General features: G+C 37.9%; 1 protein-coding gene across 1 annotated transcript in view; it reads left to right on the top strand.

The window, feature by feature from the left end:
- The window catches only part of DGKI (diacylglycerol kinase iota), a 269174-nt gene that overhangs the window by 101671 nt on the left and 145718 nt on the right, over window positions 1-21785 (top strand). The window contains exon 3 of the mRNA XM_029285555.1: window positions 16419-16527. Within this exon, the coding sequence (XP_029141388.1) occupies window positions 16419-16527 (109 nt within the window). The remainder of the gene's footprint in view (window positions 1-16418; window positions 16528-21785) is intronic.

Raw genomic sequence — 21785 nt, forward strand, 5'->3', positions numbered from 1 at the left:
CTGGTGGGCAGATGTCTACAAGAGGTACTCCTCCTTCTACGCCCAACCAGGTCTCAGTAATACCCGCCAGGTCCGCACCCCCCTCTAAAATAAGATCTTGTATGAGGGGGGCCTTATTTACCACGGACCTGGCGTTGCACAACAACAGCCGATGATCCCGGGCCGGGGGATCTAGGTCTCCTGGGAGCCGAGTAGAGACAGGGTTTTGCAAACTTTGCAGACTAACAGCTTCATAGCATGCAAGAATGCCTCTCAGAAATTCTGATTGATTCAGTAGATTTACGGTAGTTGTTCTTTCAGGTGGTAAATTGCATTCTTCCATCTATGGGTCTGATGAGTTTCAGATAGTAGACAAATTTCATATCTACATGTATACATGCATATATTTATAAATACATTTTGCAAATTGTCATAGTTTACTTTGTAAGGAAATCAAACTTGGATAAGTACTAGGCTGCTAGAATTTGATGGTCCTCAGAGAAGTTAAAGTATATACAGTATAAAAAGTGAATAGAATATGGAAGAATGTTCATTCTAAAAATATATGAATTTGTCCTTAGGTTAACCTTCCATCTCGTGGTTTCCTCCATATGTGTTATGTTTATTCTGGAATAAAGCTAAAATTGTTAATAATTCCAGGAGTTGATGTTCAAACCTAATTAAGCAAGACTGTTCTAGATATATCTCAACAAATATTGGCTGATTAGCAATGACTGATACCTGACAGATAGAACAATCTAACCTCTCATTCAGAATGTCTGGTTTCAGTTCATGCTATTAGTAGTTATCATCACTGAAACCACTGAAGAGGAAGAACGAGCAAAACAAAAAGCAGACAAGAACTCTTCCACATGTCTCCATTCAGTTCTAATTGAAAAGCATCCTTCTGGAACAGCATTTGGCAAGTCTGTTGGATTTGTCTGATGTTAACTATTTGGGCAGTAATTTCTTGACCGGGAGGTAGAAAAAAAAAATAACTACATGAATCAAATCACTTATAAACTTATACAAATTTCATCTAGAATAGTCAACATCCACACATAAATATCAACATTCACTTATTTTAGACATTCACTGTAACCTTTTTCTTTCTTTTTAATCCATTCAATAATAAGAATTCTTGGGAATAAAAAACAATTTGTATAGTCAACAAACAAAATAAAAATTATTAATGAACCTATCTAACACAGCTTCATGAAAAGGATTTCCAACTTATTATAATCTAAAATTCTGAACATGGGAGGAGGATTCTCTTTATCTAATTCTGAAAATATAATAAAAGTTGGAACCAGATGAAGTCCTTTGAAAGAGCATCCTTAAAAAAACTTCTTTGTTTTATATATATCATTCTACCCCAAAGATCTAGCTTAAATAGGAGTAATGCTGAGTAATCAAAGACTACTAAAGTGTTCAAGTAGGTATACATGAAGCTTTTTAAAAAAGATAAAATGTGAACAATGTTTGACTATTAAGACATTCTTCTGTATTACAGCTCCCAATACTTACTTTAGTTTAGCTGAATATTGTTTATAAGAGTTGTTGAAAAAACATCTGGAGGACTTCATGTCTATCCCTTTAGGAAGGTCCAAGCTTTTAGAGCTTTAAAAAATCACAATTAAAACCTTGGATTAGACTGACAGATCAAATCTGCATTTATCCATCTCAGTGATTAATCTAGCATTTTTGTTAACTAAAATTTCTGAACTATTTCCAAAGGGATGTTCCATATACAATGCAATAATTCAACCAGGATGTTTCCCAGAATGATTGATGTCCAGATAGAGTTGCAGTATTGTATTGGAGATCACCTGAGGTCCAGAAGCTACCTGCATATTTATTGAAAGTGATGGATCCAGGAATATATACAAAACTAGCTGTACCCAGCCACGCGTTGCTGTGGCTCAGTCTGGTAAAAGCGTGTGTTGCTTTTATGTCCAACAGATGGTGCTATTTTTCAAAAAAGCATGTTTTTACCTGTCACAGGTGTGACATCTATATAATATAGGTATATAAAAACACGCGCGTATTCGAATGCAACATTGTGTCAAAATTTCAAAGCAATCGGTAAAGAACCTTCGGAGATTTAAGATTTTGAACAAACGAACATTTATATTTTTATTTACATAGATATATGTGTACATGTATATGTACATGTACATATACATGTACAGATACCAATAGGATTTTTTTTGAGGCATCTATAATCTAGTCTAGGCTGACTGGTAATCACCTACTCAACAACATGTCACAACTACATTTCAGTTTATTATACCCCAAAATAAATTCAAGATATCTATTACTTCACTGGATTTATGTAAGCAATAGAGGCAGAATGAGCAGCATTTATATATTGATAACATCCCAGCCCACACCAACCGATTAATTTTCACATGGTTCAGGTGTTTACATTTTGGGGTGTGTACATTATACTAGTTTTTAATGCGGGGCCAATGATATTATTAAATATATTTCATCTCAATTTGAACAACATTTAATTAACATATAAGGCTACTGTGATTATACACTGCTCTCAGGTTATGTATTTAATTATTTTCCACTTATATTACATGAAACATAGAAATTTTATAACAATTTTTGAAGGGCTCTGGGAATTGTACATAGCTTAATGAATTTGATGCGCACCTTTGATGTGGTTGGCCAATGATTATGTTCATTACAATGCTATAGAAATAATGAAATAAAAAGTGACTATAGCCAGCCTCTTGTTCATATGCTAAAAATAGACAAAACATATCAAGGAAGCAATGGAGGGATGATGGCTGAGACTATATGGGCTAGCCATTTTGAAACTAAGAAAAGGTGGAGGAAATATTAAATCATAAAGACGTTGAGAATGAAAGTTTGAAGGAGTCTATTTTAAAGTGGAAAGAAGTCAAATAGTGGAGATATCAGAAAAAAAAAGTCTTGGCTCAGCTTTTATTTAATTTTTGCAAAAGATGATGAGCCCCAATGCTAATTGATTTGAGAAATGTGAAAAAAGAAGATAATGCTGAATTGGAATGTAAATATCCAAAATGTAGGTAAGGAAGCATCTATAAGTAAACAGTTTACATTTCATATTCTTTTACTGTATTTGCTGCGTTTGGCAGATGATTACGTTTCCTCAGTTTTATCCTTCAGAAAGAAAAATTGTAGAAAAGAATTTAGAAAAAAGAAAGGGAAAAATAGTCACATTAATGTTGTCAACAATTATCTTTAAAAAAGAACAGGGAAGGGAAGCATCATATATATTTTACATTTAGTATATAGGTAGTCCTCAACTAACGACCTCAATTAAACTCAAAAGTTCTGTTGCTAAGTGAGACACTGTTGTTTTGTCTTATTTTACAACCTTTTTTGCCACAGTTGTTAAGTGAATCACTGCAGTTGTTAAGTTAGTAACACTGTTGTTAAGTGAATCTGGCTTCCCCATTGACTTTGTTTGTCAGAAGGTCACAAAAATTGATCACATGAACCTGGGACACTGCAGCAGTCATAAGTATGAATCAGTTCTCAAGCATCTGACCACATGATCATGGGGATGCTGTAAAGGTTGTAAATGTGAAAAACAGTCATAAGTCACTTTTTTCAATGATGTTGTAACTTTGAACGGTCACTAGATGAACTGTTGTAAATTGAGGACTATCTGTATTAAAAAGCACCAGAGATTAGTCAGAAGCTTCTGTCAGAAAATAAAATCTTTTTTTGGGGGGGGGGAATGAGTAAAATAGATATAGAGATAGGAATATATATGTCTTTCATGGAGCCAGAACATCTGATCTAGGACCTGGAGTTGTGCCTCTTTGCTTAAGTAATTGTAGTCACAATTTGAACTGTTCAATCTGAAGACTCTTACATTTTTAACCCTGGTCAAATTACAGGTAGTCCTTAACTGTCTTAGGGCCACAATTGGGCCACAAATTTCTATTGCTAACTGAGGCAGTTGATAAGTGAGTTGAATCTCATTTTACAATCTTTTTGCCACAGTTCTTAAGCAAATCACTGCAGTTATTAAATGTTTCATGTGATTGTTAAGCAAATCTGACTTCCCCCATTGACTTTACTTGTCAGAAGCCTCCTGGGAAGGTTACAAATGGTTCTGACATGATCCCATCAGGACAGTACAACTGTCATTAATACATGTCAGTTGCCAAGCACCCAATTTTGATCACGTGACCATGGGGATGGTACAAGGGTCATAAGTGTGAAAACTGGTCATAAGTCACTTTTTTCAGTGCTGTTGTAACTTTGAACCGGTCACTAAATGAATGCTGGTAAGTCAAGGATTTAGAATGATATCTGTTCAGCAAAGTATCTCCACCCTTAATTTTTCATTGGTTCTGCTCTGCTGTCTCTTTGTGTTGTGGTCTTACCCAAGATTCCCATAGTACTGAATTAAAAAATTTTAACCTTTGACTTCACACTGAGAAATGTCTGATTTTGCTCATGGGAGAACCAATTCACTGTGAGTAGGAAGATGTCTTGAAAGGTGTCCTGATCTTTAATTACATAGAGGTTGAGGATGGAGAAAAGTGGTTAACTTACTGTCCATTTTCACATATACTTTTTTGAGTAGGTATTCCAAATTCCTAAGATAGTTGAGCTCAGGAGCAACCCATTCTTCCTATGCCAAACAGAAATCAACTGTACAGAATGCCGATTAGCTTGCTCTTGTGACAATTATTTTAATCTACTTCCCTCTTCTCCAGCACTTCCGTAGTACAGAAATGAAGGGGTGCTGAACTTTTATTGGTGAGATTCATATTCAAGGCTTCACTTGACTGTGGAGTTCACTGAGTGACTTTGAACCACGGTTTTTGCAGAGATAAAATTAGGAGAGACTCATATGTCACATGCTTTCCTACAACTAAAGGAAAGAAAGGATATAAATAAAATGAGGAAATAAATAAAAATAAATTAGTAATATTCACCCTGATATTTTTTTAAAGAAAACAAAATATTCCCCCATCCATTTTCCTTTCAGTTTGCTATAAAATTAGTAAATACTTTATCTCAGGCTGACATTAGTTGCTCAGTTGAATTGATTATGGACTTTAAACTGAATTACACATAAATATAAGTGCCAAACTTTGACAAACCTATTTGCTGTACAGTTTGAAGATTCTGTAATGAACAGCTGTTGGTTTCTTTATTTTTTTCCCCTGGTGTTTAAAAAGAGTATAGTTAGGGGAAATGAGAGAAGTTTATCCTGTTCATCAAATAATCCCCTGAATTAGAAATTGTGAGCAAAAGGGACTCTAAATCACTGAACATGTGCCAAAATTAGGCAATAGGCATTTTTATTCAAATAATATCAATTCTCTAGGTGGTATTTTAATGAGATCAATGCTTTCTTAGTCTCTTGGAAATATAGAATACTCAGAAATGTTCCTTAGTCTTTTTATTGGCCAGAGGCTAAGAAAAAGATTGACAGAACAAGGCTTAAGACACCTTCCCCTTCTCAATCATATGCTCTTTGATGCAATGAGAAGTGTCTTGCATAACATGAAGGAAATGAAGGAAACAAGTGGAAAATAATCTGAAGGTGTGCCCTGATTGCTGAATGTGGGAGACCAGCTGATTGCTTTTACTTCATTTATTGCTCAATTGTATTCAACTTAGTGGTAATGTCAGATTTCCCAGTTCCTATAAACATATATATTGCTTACGGTTGATCATTTAATCCGTTCTCCCTTTTATGTGCCAAGACACTTATATAGAGGCAGTCTTGCTATTTTTTTGGAACATAGTAGGTCAGCCAGTGGCAGGTGAGCTAGCTTGAAAAAAGCTAATAAATGAAACCAATATAAACATGGTTAATAGTGTAAGTTGTTCAAATGATTGCATCTTTTTTTTTGTTTCCCCATCTCCAAAGAAAGTTCACAGGATTTTCTTGGGCTGCTCAGATGCAAACTTGCAAATCTACCACCATCTTTTATATTTTATTTTTCTCCAGGAGTAATGCCTTGCATCAATTCCACTAGGTAGACAAATCAGCTCCACAGGAAAACTAAAACTAGTTTTATTAGGATTGATTATAATAATAGACTTATTTAACTGATTGCACTATACCTCCCCCCACTTATAGTTCAGTGAATTAAGGAGGTGTCTGTTTGAGCCTTTTCTGAATGTTACCTTGAATTCTGTATTTTTTAAAAAATGCTTCAGATTCCCCCCCCTAGATAATGGTTCCTGCATATCTCCATCAAGGTTATCTTCCTAATTCTTTACACTAGGGGTGTCCAACCTTGGCAACTTGAAGACTTGGGGACTTCAACTCCCAGGATTCCGAGCCAGCAAGGAATTCTGGGAATTGACGTCCACAAGTCTTAAAGTTGTCAATGTTGGATATCACTGCTCTACATATTGGCAGCACTGCTAGAAGGACTAAAGAATTTAATTTCTGAAAAGTAATATTAACAGCTAACCCAATTACAATTTCATTTCTGGCTGACACAATTTACTTACCTAGATTGCTTTGGCAATGAGGATGAGTTGAAGATTTCAGAAAGTCAGGGGGTAGAGAAATTGAGGAACCAGGAATTCTAAATTGGAATATGACTCTGCAGTCAGTCATTTTTGGAAAAAGTCAAGTTTATGAGATTCTTCGTGTAAGAATTGTACAGGATAAGGCGCAGATAATTTTAGGGTTGTGGGCATCATTATGCTATTTTTCAATATATTACAGAAGCAGAGAGATATTTCAAGATTTGGCTGTCAGGGGTTTCTGGCTGTCCTTAATTAAAAATACTTTTAGGGATCTTCTTAACTATAAAGTCTACTCTCAGTGTTGGGTAATATCACTACATGAGGGAATTATCCTTTCTTTGTGACATCATTGTACATAGGAGAAATATGAGGAGCCCTCTTAATTAAAATATTTTCCTTACCATTCCTTTTGTGACATGATTACTGTGTGATAAAGGCTTCAAGTACACTGAGTATAATTCTATAAAATTGTATAAACTGGTGAAAACTACCACAGCTTTTCCCATTTTGGTGGAAGACTTTCCCTACTGTATGAACATAGGAAAGGGATTAAATAATCCAAATCAAGAATTCCATAGATGAGTTCCAGATTTGAAGAAAAGCCTATTCAGGATATTACTTTGCCATCCTTGTCTTACTTATGAGGTTTACAGAGCCCTAGATACTCATTTATTAGGCCTTAAGCTAATTAAGAAACAACGAAATAGCTGTTGTTTCTGCTACAGGAACTTCAGAACAAATCAATAGAAAGCAAGGTTATTTTAAACCAAGCTGAAAGAAATTGAGAGCTACTGAAATCAGAATGAAGCCTCCTTTGCCAGCCAGTTAAAAAGAATCTCTTTCTGTGAGTAGAAGTGTACAGCCAAGTGTTTATACAGAAGATGGGCACTTCAGTTTAGCATTAATTTTTAAGGCCTTTGATATTTGTACCACTATGGCTAGGACTTTTCAGTTCTGTGGAGAGATGCTCTGCTACATGAGTTGTGTTGGAAGAAGATATTCCCAATGAAGACAGCCATCCCTTGAAAGACTATAAGACAGAAAGACGAGGACAAGACAATCAAAATAATCATTGTGTTTTTCTCAGACAGATACTCACATATGTAGATGTGGCTGTATTTCAATCCTGCTAGGATTTTAATGAGGGAACTGCTGCTAAGGAAATTATCTCTGCTTTGTGAATATAGGTTCTTTTGGAGTGCTTCTTAAACTGGCTTCAAACTTCTGAGAATTTGAGGTTGATTTTGAGGCAGTCAATGTCTTGGGTCACATTATTTGTTCTGAGGATCTGTTTGTTGCAACTGATATGTGGCCCCCATCTTAGTTAGAGGCCTTAGAGTTCAAATTGACTTGTTATAAAATCTCATAGGAGATTATCATTGTTTACTTTCAGATTAAAAATAATAAATCTTTGCTTGGCAGGTTTGGGAAGTGGTTGGCGGAAAAAGGTAGTCAAAATAACCTTCTGGAAAGATCACCATTGTTAGATCACTTTTCAGGAAGCCTGAGCCAATGAGAGGTTTTGTTACAAGAAATTTGTCCACTTCTCCTTCTGTCCTGAAACTATATCTGGGATATGACTTTCTACCATCTGTTGCCATTCATTTTACTGCATGTGTTATTTACTTTATGAACTGATATGGTTCATTGATTATTGTCCAAGGTTAGCTTAATGTCAATTAGATCCATTTCAGCATTTGATTTTGTTTAAACTAATGGCAAATTGTGTAGCAATATAATAATTCTGTATGTGAAACTGGCTACACAGTTTATCATATTTGTAAATACTGTGTTAATGATTCATCATTTTCCTCCTATTATTTAAACCCCTGCTAGAATCCCAGCTTTTGTAAATATGAATGAATGTCATTACTTCTAAAAATAATCCAAAGCATTGCCTGGCATACTCCCTGTAGCCAGCCAACATGTTTTATCAGCTTTGTGAACCCTGCCTATTAGAGCATTTGCCCATGATGGGGAAAGGGACAGGGGGATATATTAGTTGCTGCCATGTTATTTCTGTCTTATGCTTTGCATAGAATTTGTTAAGGCAAGTTTGCTTGGGGTGAATTAAAAAAACAGATTTTTTCCCCCTGCTGCTCTTTTCAATCTAGCTTACTGTTTCTTGTGTTTTATTTGTTGTTGTTGTTCAGTCGCTAAGTCATGTCTGACTCTTCATGACCCCATGGACCACAGCACACAAGCCCCCCACCTTCCACTCTCTCCTGGAGTTGTCCAAATTCATGTTCATTGAGTGGATGACACTATCTAACCATCTCATTCTCTGCCATCCCCTTCTCATTTTGCCTTCAATATTTCCCAACATCAGGACCTTTTCCAATGAGTCCTCTTTCCCATTAGGTGGCCAAAGTATTTGAGCTTCAGCTTCAGTATCTGTCCTTCCAAAGGGCAGTTAGGGTTGATTTCCTTTAGGATTGACTGATTTGATCATTGACTTTGTGTTTTTCCAAATCCATATCTTTTTATTCTTATCTTAACTCTTAATGTATTTGCTCACTCGATAGCCTATTAATCTCTCTGTCCAGTTTGTACTTCTTGAATACTTTCTTCCCCACCATAGCCCCCCCCATCTCTCCAGTTTTTAAATATTAATTCTGAGGCTGCTTCACTGCCTGAATGGGTCTCAGATAATGTACTTGCTGTTAAGGTCCATTGCAGGCTGTTTTTTTGTATCAGAGTAACGTTGTATGTACAACACTCACTTATCCTATTTATTTACTTTTTTAAAAATAGTTGCAAACTCAATGGTTAACTTTTGGAGGTTTTGCTGAACAATTTGGACATTGCTTTCTTCATCTCTGCTGACCTCTTTCTTAAAAGAAGTGCAGGTTAATATCTGAGCAAGACCTTTGAAGATAGCTAGCTTTAATTTGACAGAGTTCATGTTCTCAGAAGGGTGTACCATCCTTGCTGTGTTTATTACAATTCTTATTTATTTGATTTCAGTTCTGCCTGACTCCAGACTGACTCTCAGCAGCTCACAAAGTTAAAAATACAATAAAAAGCAAAGGAACAAGACAGGGAATATGGTTACATAACACTGTAAAAATATGCCAAACATATACAAATCTATCCAGCAAGGAGCTCCATCCATACTAACCCAACACATTAAAGAGTTAAATTTATTCAGAAACTCCCCCATTGTAGCATATGATTGAACCTTTTATTGAATCGAATCTACAGTGTTCTAACTGAATCTTGTTGCCTTTGAATCTCAGATCAAACCTAATCTTGCTACCTGGCAAATCTTTAAATTGATTAACATTTAGACTGATTCACAGATTCCTTTGAAAGGCTTTCAATAAAATTGAGTGGATCTGTCAAGGTTAACTTAAAAAGTGTCTTAACTTTAATATCTATTAGAAGAACCATTTTAGCCCTGACATAATTTAAAAACATTACCCCAAATTTTGATCCCATTTCTCAAGTGATGTCAGATCACAATGGTAGCTTATTTTTGTATCTGAATTCAGCCAATATACTGTATTGTAGTCAAATGTTATTGACTATTAGCAAAATATTGGGAGGGAATCAGCTAGCTGATAATAAGGTGGGTCAGAAATATGTCTCAAAGTCTATAGAAATAATTTTGAAAAGGAGTATTTGAAAACAGCCCGAGGTGCAACTTTTTCTGGCTACTCCTCTCATTCCTTAGCAACATATTGGAACTGAATCTGAAGTATTGCACAATCTTATTGGTTATACTTATAAAGTATTACTCTCATGTTTGGATCTGCTGCCTTTTAGGTGTTTATATGATTTGCAAACAGTTATTGTATACAGGAGCATTGTTGTGAAAAAAATGCACAGAAAATAGATTTCTAGTTCCATATTTTGAGACATTGTTGGAATATTTATATGTTGAACTTGAGAGTTGCAACGGAGTTTTATATTAGTCCTCTTTGTGTTGAATCCTGTTAAAGTAACAGCCATATCACGACTCGGTGTTCAGCACTGGATCTTATAAACCAACTTTTTTCATATCTGACATTAGATTTTAACTCCCATAATTCTCAGCCAATATAGCCTTTGGCTGGTGATGAATGATAACAGTTGGCATCCAATACATTTGGAGTTCACCAGACTGGAAAATGACGTTCTAAATAATTATCAGCCAGAAGCAGACATATGAAGCCTTAAAGGTTGATCACATGGGTTCAAAAAAAATGAGAATAAAATAAAGCTACAGTATCTGGGATGGCATCAGGAAGACAGAAATTAATTCATTTTACCTTTAGAAACATTTCTGGCTGATTTCACACACTACACTAGTAGTATTTGTTTCAAGCAAGATGTGTTGATTAAATAAATCAATAAGCTACACAACTAGGTTCAAGCAGATAATCCTTGACTTACGACTGAAACCGAACCTAAAATTTATGTTGCTAAACAAGAATGTTAAGTGAATTTTTCCTTATTTTATGACCTTTCTTACCACAATTGTTAAGTGAATCACTGCAGTTGTCAATAACACGATTATTAAGTGAATCTGGCTTCCCTATTGACTTTGCTTGTTAGAAGGTCACAAAAGGTGATCACATGACCCCAGGACACTACAACTGTCATAAATATGAGCCACTTGCCGAGCATCTGAATTTTGATCACGTGACCATGGGGATGGTACAATGGTCATGTGTGAAAAACAGCCATAGCTCACTTTTTTTCCAGTGCTGTTGTAACTTTGAATGGTCACTAAATGAACTGTTGTAAGTTGAGGACTACCTGTATTCATATATGAAAGAAAAGCCATAATTTATGCTTACAAATCACAGTGGCTGAATTCACTGTGCCAGACCCAAATAATTCATGTTATGGTTTAGGGTAGTGTGTAAATCCAGACAAAAATTTTCATCTGATGTATTATAGAAAAAGTAGCTTTTTTAAAAAAGTAGCAAGTTTAACTCCTGATGGCTTCATGGATGTTTCATGCTATTTTTCGGACAACGACACAGAAGTGGTTCTCCATCTCTTTCTTCTAGGATATTATTTCAACTTCTCAAGGTAACCTACAGCCATGGTATACTCTCCCAGTCTCTCATTCGATAACTAACCAAGACCTGACTATGCTTTGTTTTGGTGCCTAGACATGTCATCCCAGGGTGCAATTTGCTGAGATGTATGTCATATCAGCTTTCCCCAAATTGCTATTCTTCAGTTGAATATAATTCCAAACAATATAGCCTCATAGCTAGAGGATGCCATATTGGGGGCACTTGAATTACAGGAAAGCTGTAATAAACATGGATATAAATTCTAATGGATATAAATAGGGAAGCAGGGATTCTGAAAATAAAGGTAAGTGGGAGAGCACTCCTGAGTGTGCGCTCCTGGGGCTGTACTCCTGGTGGCAAATAATTTTTGGTCAGCAAAAATTATGTTTGAACATAGTACAAAGCAGTTCTAATGAAGGAATGCTTGTTCATGTTTGCTATCTTTGCAAATGTTGCCATATGAAGAATGTATATGTGATGGAGTGTGCACCTGGAGAAAGAGTGGGGGTCAATCCTGGCAGGAACTCCACGGTTTCCAAAGGTGGAGGCTGCATATTCCAAAAGTCCAAAATAAGAGACTGTGTAGTCCTGAACCGGATAGCAAAAGGAGGAAAAGATTGAGGGTAGTTCACACCCTAGAATCTCCCAGGTAATCTCTATTAGGTTAGAAGGTTATAGCTTTGATCTGGCAAGATTCTGTCTATTAGGTGTAAGCAAATTAAGAATTGGAATTCACTGCGTCATCTTTGGCTTTGGGCTTGACAGCATGTGAGCTCCAGGAACGCTTTTGCTTTTCTCTCTTGTGATGACAGCCATGTATTGGCATGAACGCAATCTCAGAGGCATTTTGAAATAGATCATTTTAAGCTATTTGTTTAGTAGTGTTCAGTCAAAATGATTTCTCAACAATATGTTACAGCAAGAAAAGCACATTGCTATTATGCAGCAAAATATCTGCCAAGCAGAGTTAGACTCATTTCAGTAATGGGTATTTATGTCATGTTTTTAGTTCTTGATAATTAGACTGGGGAAGCTGATTACAAGTCTCATAACTACATAAACTGGCAGATCTGGAAAAAAGGGAAGAAAGGTGGAAGAGCTTATATATCCATGTAATATATAAATAGAACAGGAAGAGTACAGGAATAGGTACAGCCTTGGCACTATAAAAAGCATACGTGGAGTTTCTACAAAGGAGATTTAGAGAGTGAGAGACTAAAATAACTGCTGAAAGGATTGTTTAACAGTCATTTCTAGCTAGGTTGGAAGGGGCTTTACATGATGTTTTTTCTAATAATATGTGAAGCCTTGGCAAGAAACTACATTTATCTCCTTTGAATCACAAAAATGATGTATTTTGCAAGCTTATGTCTATTCGAAGTGAACTACTAGAACAACAAGACAAAAATAAGAAGGATATGTGTATGCAGAAATAGATATGAATGAGATGTATATTTGTTGATTTTATTTTATATTTTGTCCCAGAGACCAATACAACACAAATGCAGAATTTAAAATACAGAAACACCAATAAAGCACAAATATATAAAATTTAAAATACAGGACAACTCCCCCCCATGAAGCAATAGTGAAAAGAGAATATCAGTCAGTTGCTGCAAGCCAGAGCTATCTCAAGAAATTTGGCAATCTTTGTAGGGGTTGTCCAAGTTAAGTTTTATGAAAGGATAATTGTAGTTTCTTGATCAGAAAGTTAGACAACTAAACATTCTGATAATCAATTTTATGAGTGTCAGATGCCATCAGTGGGACAATGAACAATATAACAATACTAGATTATTGACTTTAGCTCTGTACCTGAATAGAAACATGTATGGCCGTTGTTTGGAAGACTAGTATATTTGTCTATATCAGTGGTTCTCAACCTTTTTAATGCCGCGACCCCAACCGGTCGTAAGTCGAGGACTAAACCGGTCGTAAGTCGAGGACTAAACCGGTCGTAAGTCGAGGACTAAACTGGTCATAAGTCAAGGACTAAACTGGTCGTAAGTTGAGGACTACCCAACCGGTCGTAAGTCGAAGACTTTCCCTGCCCGGGAGCACCGCACATGCATGGTTCTGCCCCCTGCGCCGGCTGAGGCGTAGCTGGCAAGTGGCAGAGACGGAGCAGGCCGACCACCAGCTGGTCGAGCCCAAGGGAGGTAAGGCACCCGCCGGAAAAGGGAAAAAAAATGGTGGACAAAATAAATGGCGGACAAAAAAAAATGGCGGACAGCCTTGCTTGGCGACCCCCATGAAATGGTCGATCGACCCCAAATGGGGTCCCGACCCACAGGTTGAGAACCACTGGTCTATATAATATACCAGTATAAGCCAAAGTAAAAAGCTCCTGGGTTGTATAAACAGAGGCATAGAATCAAGATCACACGAGCTATTAGTACCGCTTTATAAAACCCTAGTAAGACCACACCTGGAATACTGCAGCCAATTTTGGTCACCATATCACAAAAAAGATGTTGAGAATTTGGAAAAAAATTCAGAGAAGAGCAACTAAGATGATCAAAGGCTTGGAGACTAAAACATACGAAGAACGGCTGCAGTGGTGGCGAATCTATGGCACGTGTGCCAGAGGTGGCACTCGGAGCCCTCTCTGTGGGCACGCGCACTATTGTCCCAGCCCCACCTCCCCCCCAGCCCCCTCCTCACCAGCAGCTCCCCTGGAGGAGAGTCGCCCCTGGGTACGGCTGCACGGAGCAGCGCAGCCAAGCACATGGCAGCTGGGCAGCAGGGACAAGTCTCTGCCCTTGCACCCTGTTGCACACAGATGATGTTATGGGGCGTGGGTGGAGGGCAGGGCCGCCATGGCAGCGCTGCAGGGCCACCTTGGTGATCTGCTATGGCAGGACGTGGAGGTGGTGGGTGGCCCTGCGGGCGGGGTGGGGGTGGGAGTGGGGGTGGGTGGGGTGAGTTTTGGGCACTCGGTCTCTAAAAGGTTCACCATCACTGGTCTAAAGAAAAGAAGAAATAGGGGAGACATGATAGCAATATTCCAGTATTTGAGGGGCTGCCGCAAAGAAGAGAGGGTCACATTATTCACCAAAGCGCCTGAGGGTGGGACAAGAAACAAGGGTTGAAAACTGATCAAAGAGAGAAGCAACCTAGAATTAAGGAGAAACTTCCTGAGAGTGAGGACAATTAACCAGTGGAATAGCTTGCCCCCAAAAATCGTGGGTGCTTCATCACTAGAGATTTTAAAAAAGAGGCTAGACAGTCACTTGTCTGAGATGGTATAGGTTCTCCTGCTTGAGCAGGGGGCTGGACTAGAAGCCCTCAAATTCCATTCCATTCCATTCCATTCTATTCTATTCTATTCTATTCTATTCTATTCTATTCTATTCTATTCTATTCTATTCTATTCTATTCTATTTTATTCTAGGAGTAGCTAGAAATTGTCCATGGAGAACTTGCAATTGCAGCATAATAGAAACTGATGATTTTTGGCCCTGTCATTTTATAAATCTAAAACCTCTGTTTGAGTTTGACTAAGATTTTATCTGGGCTAGGAGACAATATTGCCTGGAGTGAGAGACACCATAATATTCTAGATCAGAATCAATTTGCCTCCTCAGTGGTGAGGAGAACCTATACAGTAGTGTGAGGTAAACCAGAAACACACCCTAAAGCAGTGGTTCTCAACCTTTTTAATGCCGCGACTCCCAACCGGTCGTAAGTCGAGGACTAAACTGGTCATAAGTTGAGGACTAAACCGGTCGTAAGTCGAGGACTAAACCAGTTGTAAGTCAAGGACTACCCAACCGGTCGTAAGTCGAGGACTTTCCCTGCCCGGGAGCGCCGCGCATGCGTGGTTCTGCCCCCTGTGCTGGCCGAGGCATAGCTGGCAAGCGGCAGAGACGGAGCAGGCCGACCACCAGCTGGCCCAGCCCAAGGGAGGTAAGGCACCCGCCGGAAAAGGGGAAAAAAATGGCGGATAGTCTTGCTTGGCGACCCCCGTGAAATGGTCGATCGACCCCAAATGGGGTCGTGACCCATAGGTTGAGAACCGCTGCCCTAAAGGATTTGCTTCAGCCAAAATCCGAGGTGGTAAATTCTCAAGTAAACACCAAGAGAAATGCAGCCAAGGACATTTGAAGTTGAATAAAGGACATGGAACAGGGCTTTCAGAAACTCAGATTGAATAGCTTCTGAAGAAGGAGAACAACAACAAGCCCAGGATCTTCCCTTTAAACAGTTTTATTGATGCAGAAATGTAATTACTGCCATGGTGATTTAAAATATAGTGATGTGAGCAACACAAATTACAAAATTCATATTATTTGTGCAATGATGTCATGATGCATATGATGACATTATGGATTGCACTGGACCCCTACCGGTTATACAAAATAATGCTGTTTCTGTGGGAATTTTAGATTGCTGAGATCCCAGTTAATACCGCTTAGAGAAAGTTCAATAAAAACACAAAATATGAAATCCTCATAAATCAAATTTAACAGCAACGTTGAACAGTTAAACAAACCAGCTGATAATGAAAACCAACTGAGACTAATACAGCAGAAAGATCTAAAAAAACCTAATGAAATCTATTGAATTTAGTTTAAATTGAAACGGAATGAAACTAATGCTTTATTGTACCCACAATTACCTTCAATTCCAGGCTAAAAGAGGATATTATATTATTGCTATCTCAGAGCAAATTTCTGATCAATCCAGTAGATATTTCTTCCAACTGAACTTATATAAATAGCAACTTTAATTAAGAACATTGTACATTCAAGCAATTTCATAAAAGGAGCTTAGTCCCTGTTGCTAATGAAGTGATACATGATTAATAAATAGTTCTTTTTTAAAAATGTTTTTTACATGCAGATTAAGAGGAGGATGAAAGAGGATGGCAAATTCAATCATTTTAAATTTCTATTTGTTATCCCTCTCTTACAGGAAAGCAATCTCCAGGTCTGGCCTTCAACATTTGACTCCTGTTCAAAACCTCAACTTGGCCATCAGTAATGGACCTGTGAAGGAGCCGAGAATGGCACTAGAATGGAGTGTAAGGTGTTCTTTTTATAAAACTCTGGATATAATGCTATATTACTGATGCAAATGCAACACAACTATTATGAATATGTTTTGGTATTTATTGTGTACTATAGAGGCTGTACATTATCTTGTGTTTATGCAACTGATTTGTTTACATTTTGATTGAGATAGGTAACTTATGGCACTTCAGCTGATGTACCTGTAAGTCCTCGCAGTTCCTAGTCAACCTAACAAATTGAGGGAAGGTGGAAGATGTAGTTCTGCAAAATTTGAAGAGCCATAGGCAAAAGCGCATAGATATTTAATTTTTAAAAAAAAAAAATACTGGTAGAGTCAAGGGTTCTCAGTCTGCTAGCAGTCTAGGATCAAGGACCATGTTAGGCAAGGAAGTATAATAGGATAATAGGAACTAACTGGAACAATTCTAATTTCGGCAGATTAAACATAAGATTTGCTTTTCTTGTTTCCGGAAATAAAGTGCTGTTCATACTGAAAGATTTGGAACTGACATGTTTAAATACTTTACATCACTGCCCATTTTCCATGTACAGTACTGGCCATCTGTTTTGGGCTTCAATTGCAATTATCATCAGTCCAACATAGCAAAAGAGATTATGGATGTTGTTTTCTTAACGTAATAGGAAAGCACATTTGGAAGGCTCATACAAATCTGCGAATTAATATGCCATTTTTATACCAGTTTCAGTTATGCCCTGGTTAGATCTTTCTGAAGCATTTGCTTATCCATCTTCTGGAATGTTGAACATTGGATAAAATCAATCTTTTTTGGTCTGGTGATTTTCGTATATGCAGTTCTACTCAACATAGCCAGTGCTGCCTCAAAAGTTTGAGAACTGCAGTTACATCACATCTGGAAGAAACCAGGGTGGAGAATGCTATCCTATTTTGGGTAAATCTGAACTCTTAGAATTATACCTCAATATAACCATGCATGGTTTCTTACAGTATATGCCTCCCATGTAGATTACAATCAGATTTATCTAGATTGAGGCAGTCCTGTAATTAGGAAGCATGTAGCAAAAATGCTTTTGTAATGTTTTCATCCATAGGAAGATTATTCTTGGCTGCTCAATAGTTTTATGTTGACAGGACATAAGGAAGTAATGTGTTTCAACATACGCTATCTAGGGCTGCCTTTTCCAATTGCATGTCTTCCAGATAGGTTGGAATCTAAATGCCTATAATTCCCAGAAATTATATTTGAGGAGCACTTATTTGGGTATGACAATGAGCACCATGGATTGTGCCCATAGTGGCCTTGAAAATCCTACTGGTTTGTGGAAGACAAGTATATTGTGTTTTTGAAACACTTATTTTCATTTTTACTTATGGGAATAGTGACATAATTTATTAGGGAAATGGGAATTCAGATCCATTGCTTATTGAAGGACATATACAAGAAGAAAAATGAAATGATTTCCTACAATAGTTTACCTTTATCTTTAGGGATCTAGACTGGAAAGGTGAAGAAATGGTATAACTAAGAAAGGGCAAATTATTTTTTTGTAAATGATTGCAAATGGAACTAAGCCATATATGTAGTCCTCACTCAACAGCTGCCCTGTTTAACAACCACTTGATGTTATGACAGTGCTGAAAAAGCACTTTGTGACCAGTCCTTGCACTTACAATTAGCAAGTAGTTGACTAGAAAGTAGAGTCGGTATAATTTTTGAATTGTATTTTCATAGCAACTAATAATACTTTTTCCATTAGCGTTCATACTAATTTGGAATGCACCCTGGAATGCTTAAAAATGTGTGGAATTATGCACTGTATATTATTCATAGTTATGCAATGGGCACAGTTAATTCCCATGAAATAAATAATTAGATTTTAAATAAAAGTCCAAGTTCTGCATACATGAAGTCCTAGCTACACCATCTATCTTTGCATAAAAGGCTCTTGAAAGATGATGTAGTATTTTTCAAACTTATTTTTCAAATAAGTCCTTGACTTATGACCACAATTCAGCCCAAAATTTATGTTGCTAAGTGAAAAAAAAGTGTTAGGTGAATTTTGCCTCATTTTACGATTTTTCTTGCCATTGTTGTTAAGTGTATCAATGCAATTGTTCAGTTAGTAACATGGTTGTTAAGTGAATCTGGCTTACCCATCGACGTGCTTTGACAGAAGGTCGCAAAAGCTGATCAAATGCAACACGTCATAAATAGGAACCAGTTGCCAAGCTTCTGAATTTTGAAGTTGCAATGGTTGTAAGTGTGAAAAATGGCCGTAAGTCACTTTTTCAGTGCCATTGTAACTTTGAACAGTCACTAAATGAACTATTGTAAATCGAGGACTACATGTACAATACTAGAGACTTTATAGAAGCCCTGCCACCTGGCCCTCGAGACACTGCCCATTCTTAAATATTCCATGGACTGAATCTAAAAACCACACATCTTCCCCCCTCCAAAAAAGTGTTTTCCTGAGAGGGTTGTTTAAATAAATGGGAATGCCTCTCACCGAGTGGTGTGTAACTCATGACCTTTCCCAGCAAAACCTTGGCTCTGGCACAAATGGGCAGACCATTTGAAGTCTCTCTCTGTCCTTTGTGCAGACCATGTGGGTGATGCCAAAGGTTGGACTGTGCTGACAATGTGGAGAATCCTGCATTTGGATATCTCCAACAATTTGGGGACTTTTGTGGCTGTCCTGACTTAAAAAAAGAGGAGAAGGAGGAGAAGAAAAAAGAAGCAATTATTAATTAAAAGGATTGCTACTACTAACTGTATTGGTTTGAAGGTTATCTTGACAGCACAGAAACTGGCAAAGCTTAATTGGAAATAAACTCAACCTTGGGAGGAGAAAAAAAAAGTGGCAAAGACCTTTCAGAGGATCATACAGTACTGAAGCATTTAGCAATAGCAACAGCATTTAGACTTATATACCGCTTCATAGTGCTTTACAGCCCTCTCTAAAGCGGTGTACAGACTCAGGATGGAAGGCTTGAGTCAACTTTGAGCCGGTCAAGATCGAACGCTTGGCAGTGAGCAGTGAGTTATCCTGCAATCCTGCATTCTAACCACGCGCCACCACTGTACAGTGAAAGCTATCTCCCTTTTGTTTCTACATGTCCTGACACCATTTATACTACTGAAAATGATTGTAAAAAAGTGGCTGCTTTAATGCTCCAAAGAGAAAGGCACCAGCAGCTAGTTGGCAAGCTTTGCATAGCTCAACATTTTTCTCTTCCTCCTCAAGCCTGCTTTACCTGCAGCCTCTCCATATTCCTATCTCCAGAGCAATGATTTTAATGATACTAATTTTCCTGTCATGCGTACATAATGTGTTTTGTTTCACTGTTACAGTATAAGCCAACTTGGGTTTTTATTTCAGAAACGAAATTAATGTCAGGTATAGATTCTTAAAAGTTCTCTAAGGCAGGGCTTTTCAACCTTTTCACCCACTTTTAGGATATAGCAATATCCGAGTACCACCAGTCGCCTAGCAAGGTGTCAAAAACTTGATGACCCCCCCCAAAAAAGGAAAAAAAGTGATAAAGTACAGGTAGTCCTCGACTTACAACAGTTTGCTTAGTGACTGTTTGAAGTTACAGTGGCACTGAAAAAAGTGCCCCCCAAGCCAAAGCCGAGCAAGACACCACGCTCTTCCTCCTGTCCGAGGTTTTCATTGTTGTGAGCATTTCTGTTGAGGATTAGTAGTGGGGGTGGGGTGGGGGGTGTTTGGTTTTTATTCTCCCCATCTGCTGGGTGGTTGCAGCAGGTTTTGGTCACTTCACAAGACCCTGGGACACTGTGACCATCATAAATATGAATCAGTTGCCAAGCATCTGAATGTAAATCACAAGACCCTGGAGATGCTGCAACATTCCAGCTGATCGACGCTTCTTCTGGGCTCAGCAGAAGCACCAGGATCAGTGCCGAGCTCCAGCTGGAGCCTGGCACTGATCCTGGCATTTCCGCTGAGCCCTGACAGCCCTGCAGCTCCAGCCATCTCTCGCTCAGGCTTGTGGGGTGCTGCCACCGGTTCAGCTCATTCCCCTCCCCCGCTACCACTTTTCTAGGATGGTCGCGTATCACCTGCCAGGTGCCAATGTACCACAGATGGTACCCGTACCACTGGTTGAAAAGCCCTGGTCTACAACTATAAAATAAATGGGAAAATTCCATTACCAATGAAAATTAAACTAGGGTTTTCATTAACCCTAACCTCTGTGGCATGCTTCACACAGTCTAGCATTCTTCTCTTCTTCCTCCTGCCTGCTTTCCCTGCAACCTCTCCATATTTGTATCTCCACTGTAATGATTTTAATGATATTGATTTTCCTGTCATGCTTATATAACGTATTTTGCTTTAGTGTTATATAAGCCACCTTGGGTCCTTACTACAAGAGAATGGCAAGATGTAAATTTAATAATAAATAGAAAAACCAAATGATGGAGCTAAGTTTGATAAGAGAAAAACAACAGGCCATAAGCCTGTGTGATACAGTGCTTGGTTTGTGTGTGGAAAAATGCATGTTCAATTTTTATGTGATGATAGAATTGATTGAGGTTAGTCCTTGTTTCTGAGCTAAGCTATCTCTTCAAGTTGGTTTTTGTGAGGATGAATTGTGGAGGGACACTCATTTGTGCTTTTTGGGGCTTTCTGCAAGAAAAATGGGATAGAAATAATAAAGGGCCTATGATCAGACATGACTTCGTGTTCTTCCTTTTAGTGTGCTTCTCCAGCTCAGATTTCAGTTTTGAGAAGGATTTGAACTTTGGTTACTTTTCCTTTGAGCTAAGCTTCAAGAAGCCACTGAGGCCGGATCAGCCAAATTTTATTAGTGCTTTTAACTGCCGGGTTATTTAGAATCATGAAGTCAAATGACCAAGGTGTAAAAAAACTCAACAGACTTGAGTTTGCAAATAAATATAAATAGAAGCAAATCACCTATTTACATTTATGTGAAATATTGTGATATTCATGCAGGAAAGGAGTCTACTTCTTTTAACCTATGCAGCTAAGTAAATCTATTTAAACTTACAGGTTTTATGAATAGATCTATAGAATATAAATATGAATCCACAGGAAGGAGATCAAATTGGAGGATGACTCCTGGGTAAATTCATGTTCGAAGGGTCACAAGCAGTGAGACCACCAGGAGATTAAAAAGTTACAAAAATTTATTGCTATTAAAACATTAAAACACCTAGCTTTCGCCGGCCTCCTGCCGGCTTCGTCAGGGTGACTAGCCATCAGTGGGGTAGCTGTTTTTATAGGAGCGGTGCCTTTTGCA

The sequence above is a fragment of the Protobothrops mucrosquamatus genome, unplaced genomic scaffold (genome assembly GCF_001527695.2).
Source record: "Protobothrops mucrosquamatus isolate PMUCROS unplaced genomic scaffold, P.Mucros_1.0 scaffold1857, whole genome shotgun sequence".
Classification (NCBI taxonomy): Eukaryota; Metazoa; Chordata; class Lepidosauria; order Squamata; family Viperidae; genus Protobothrops; species Protobothrops mucrosquamatus.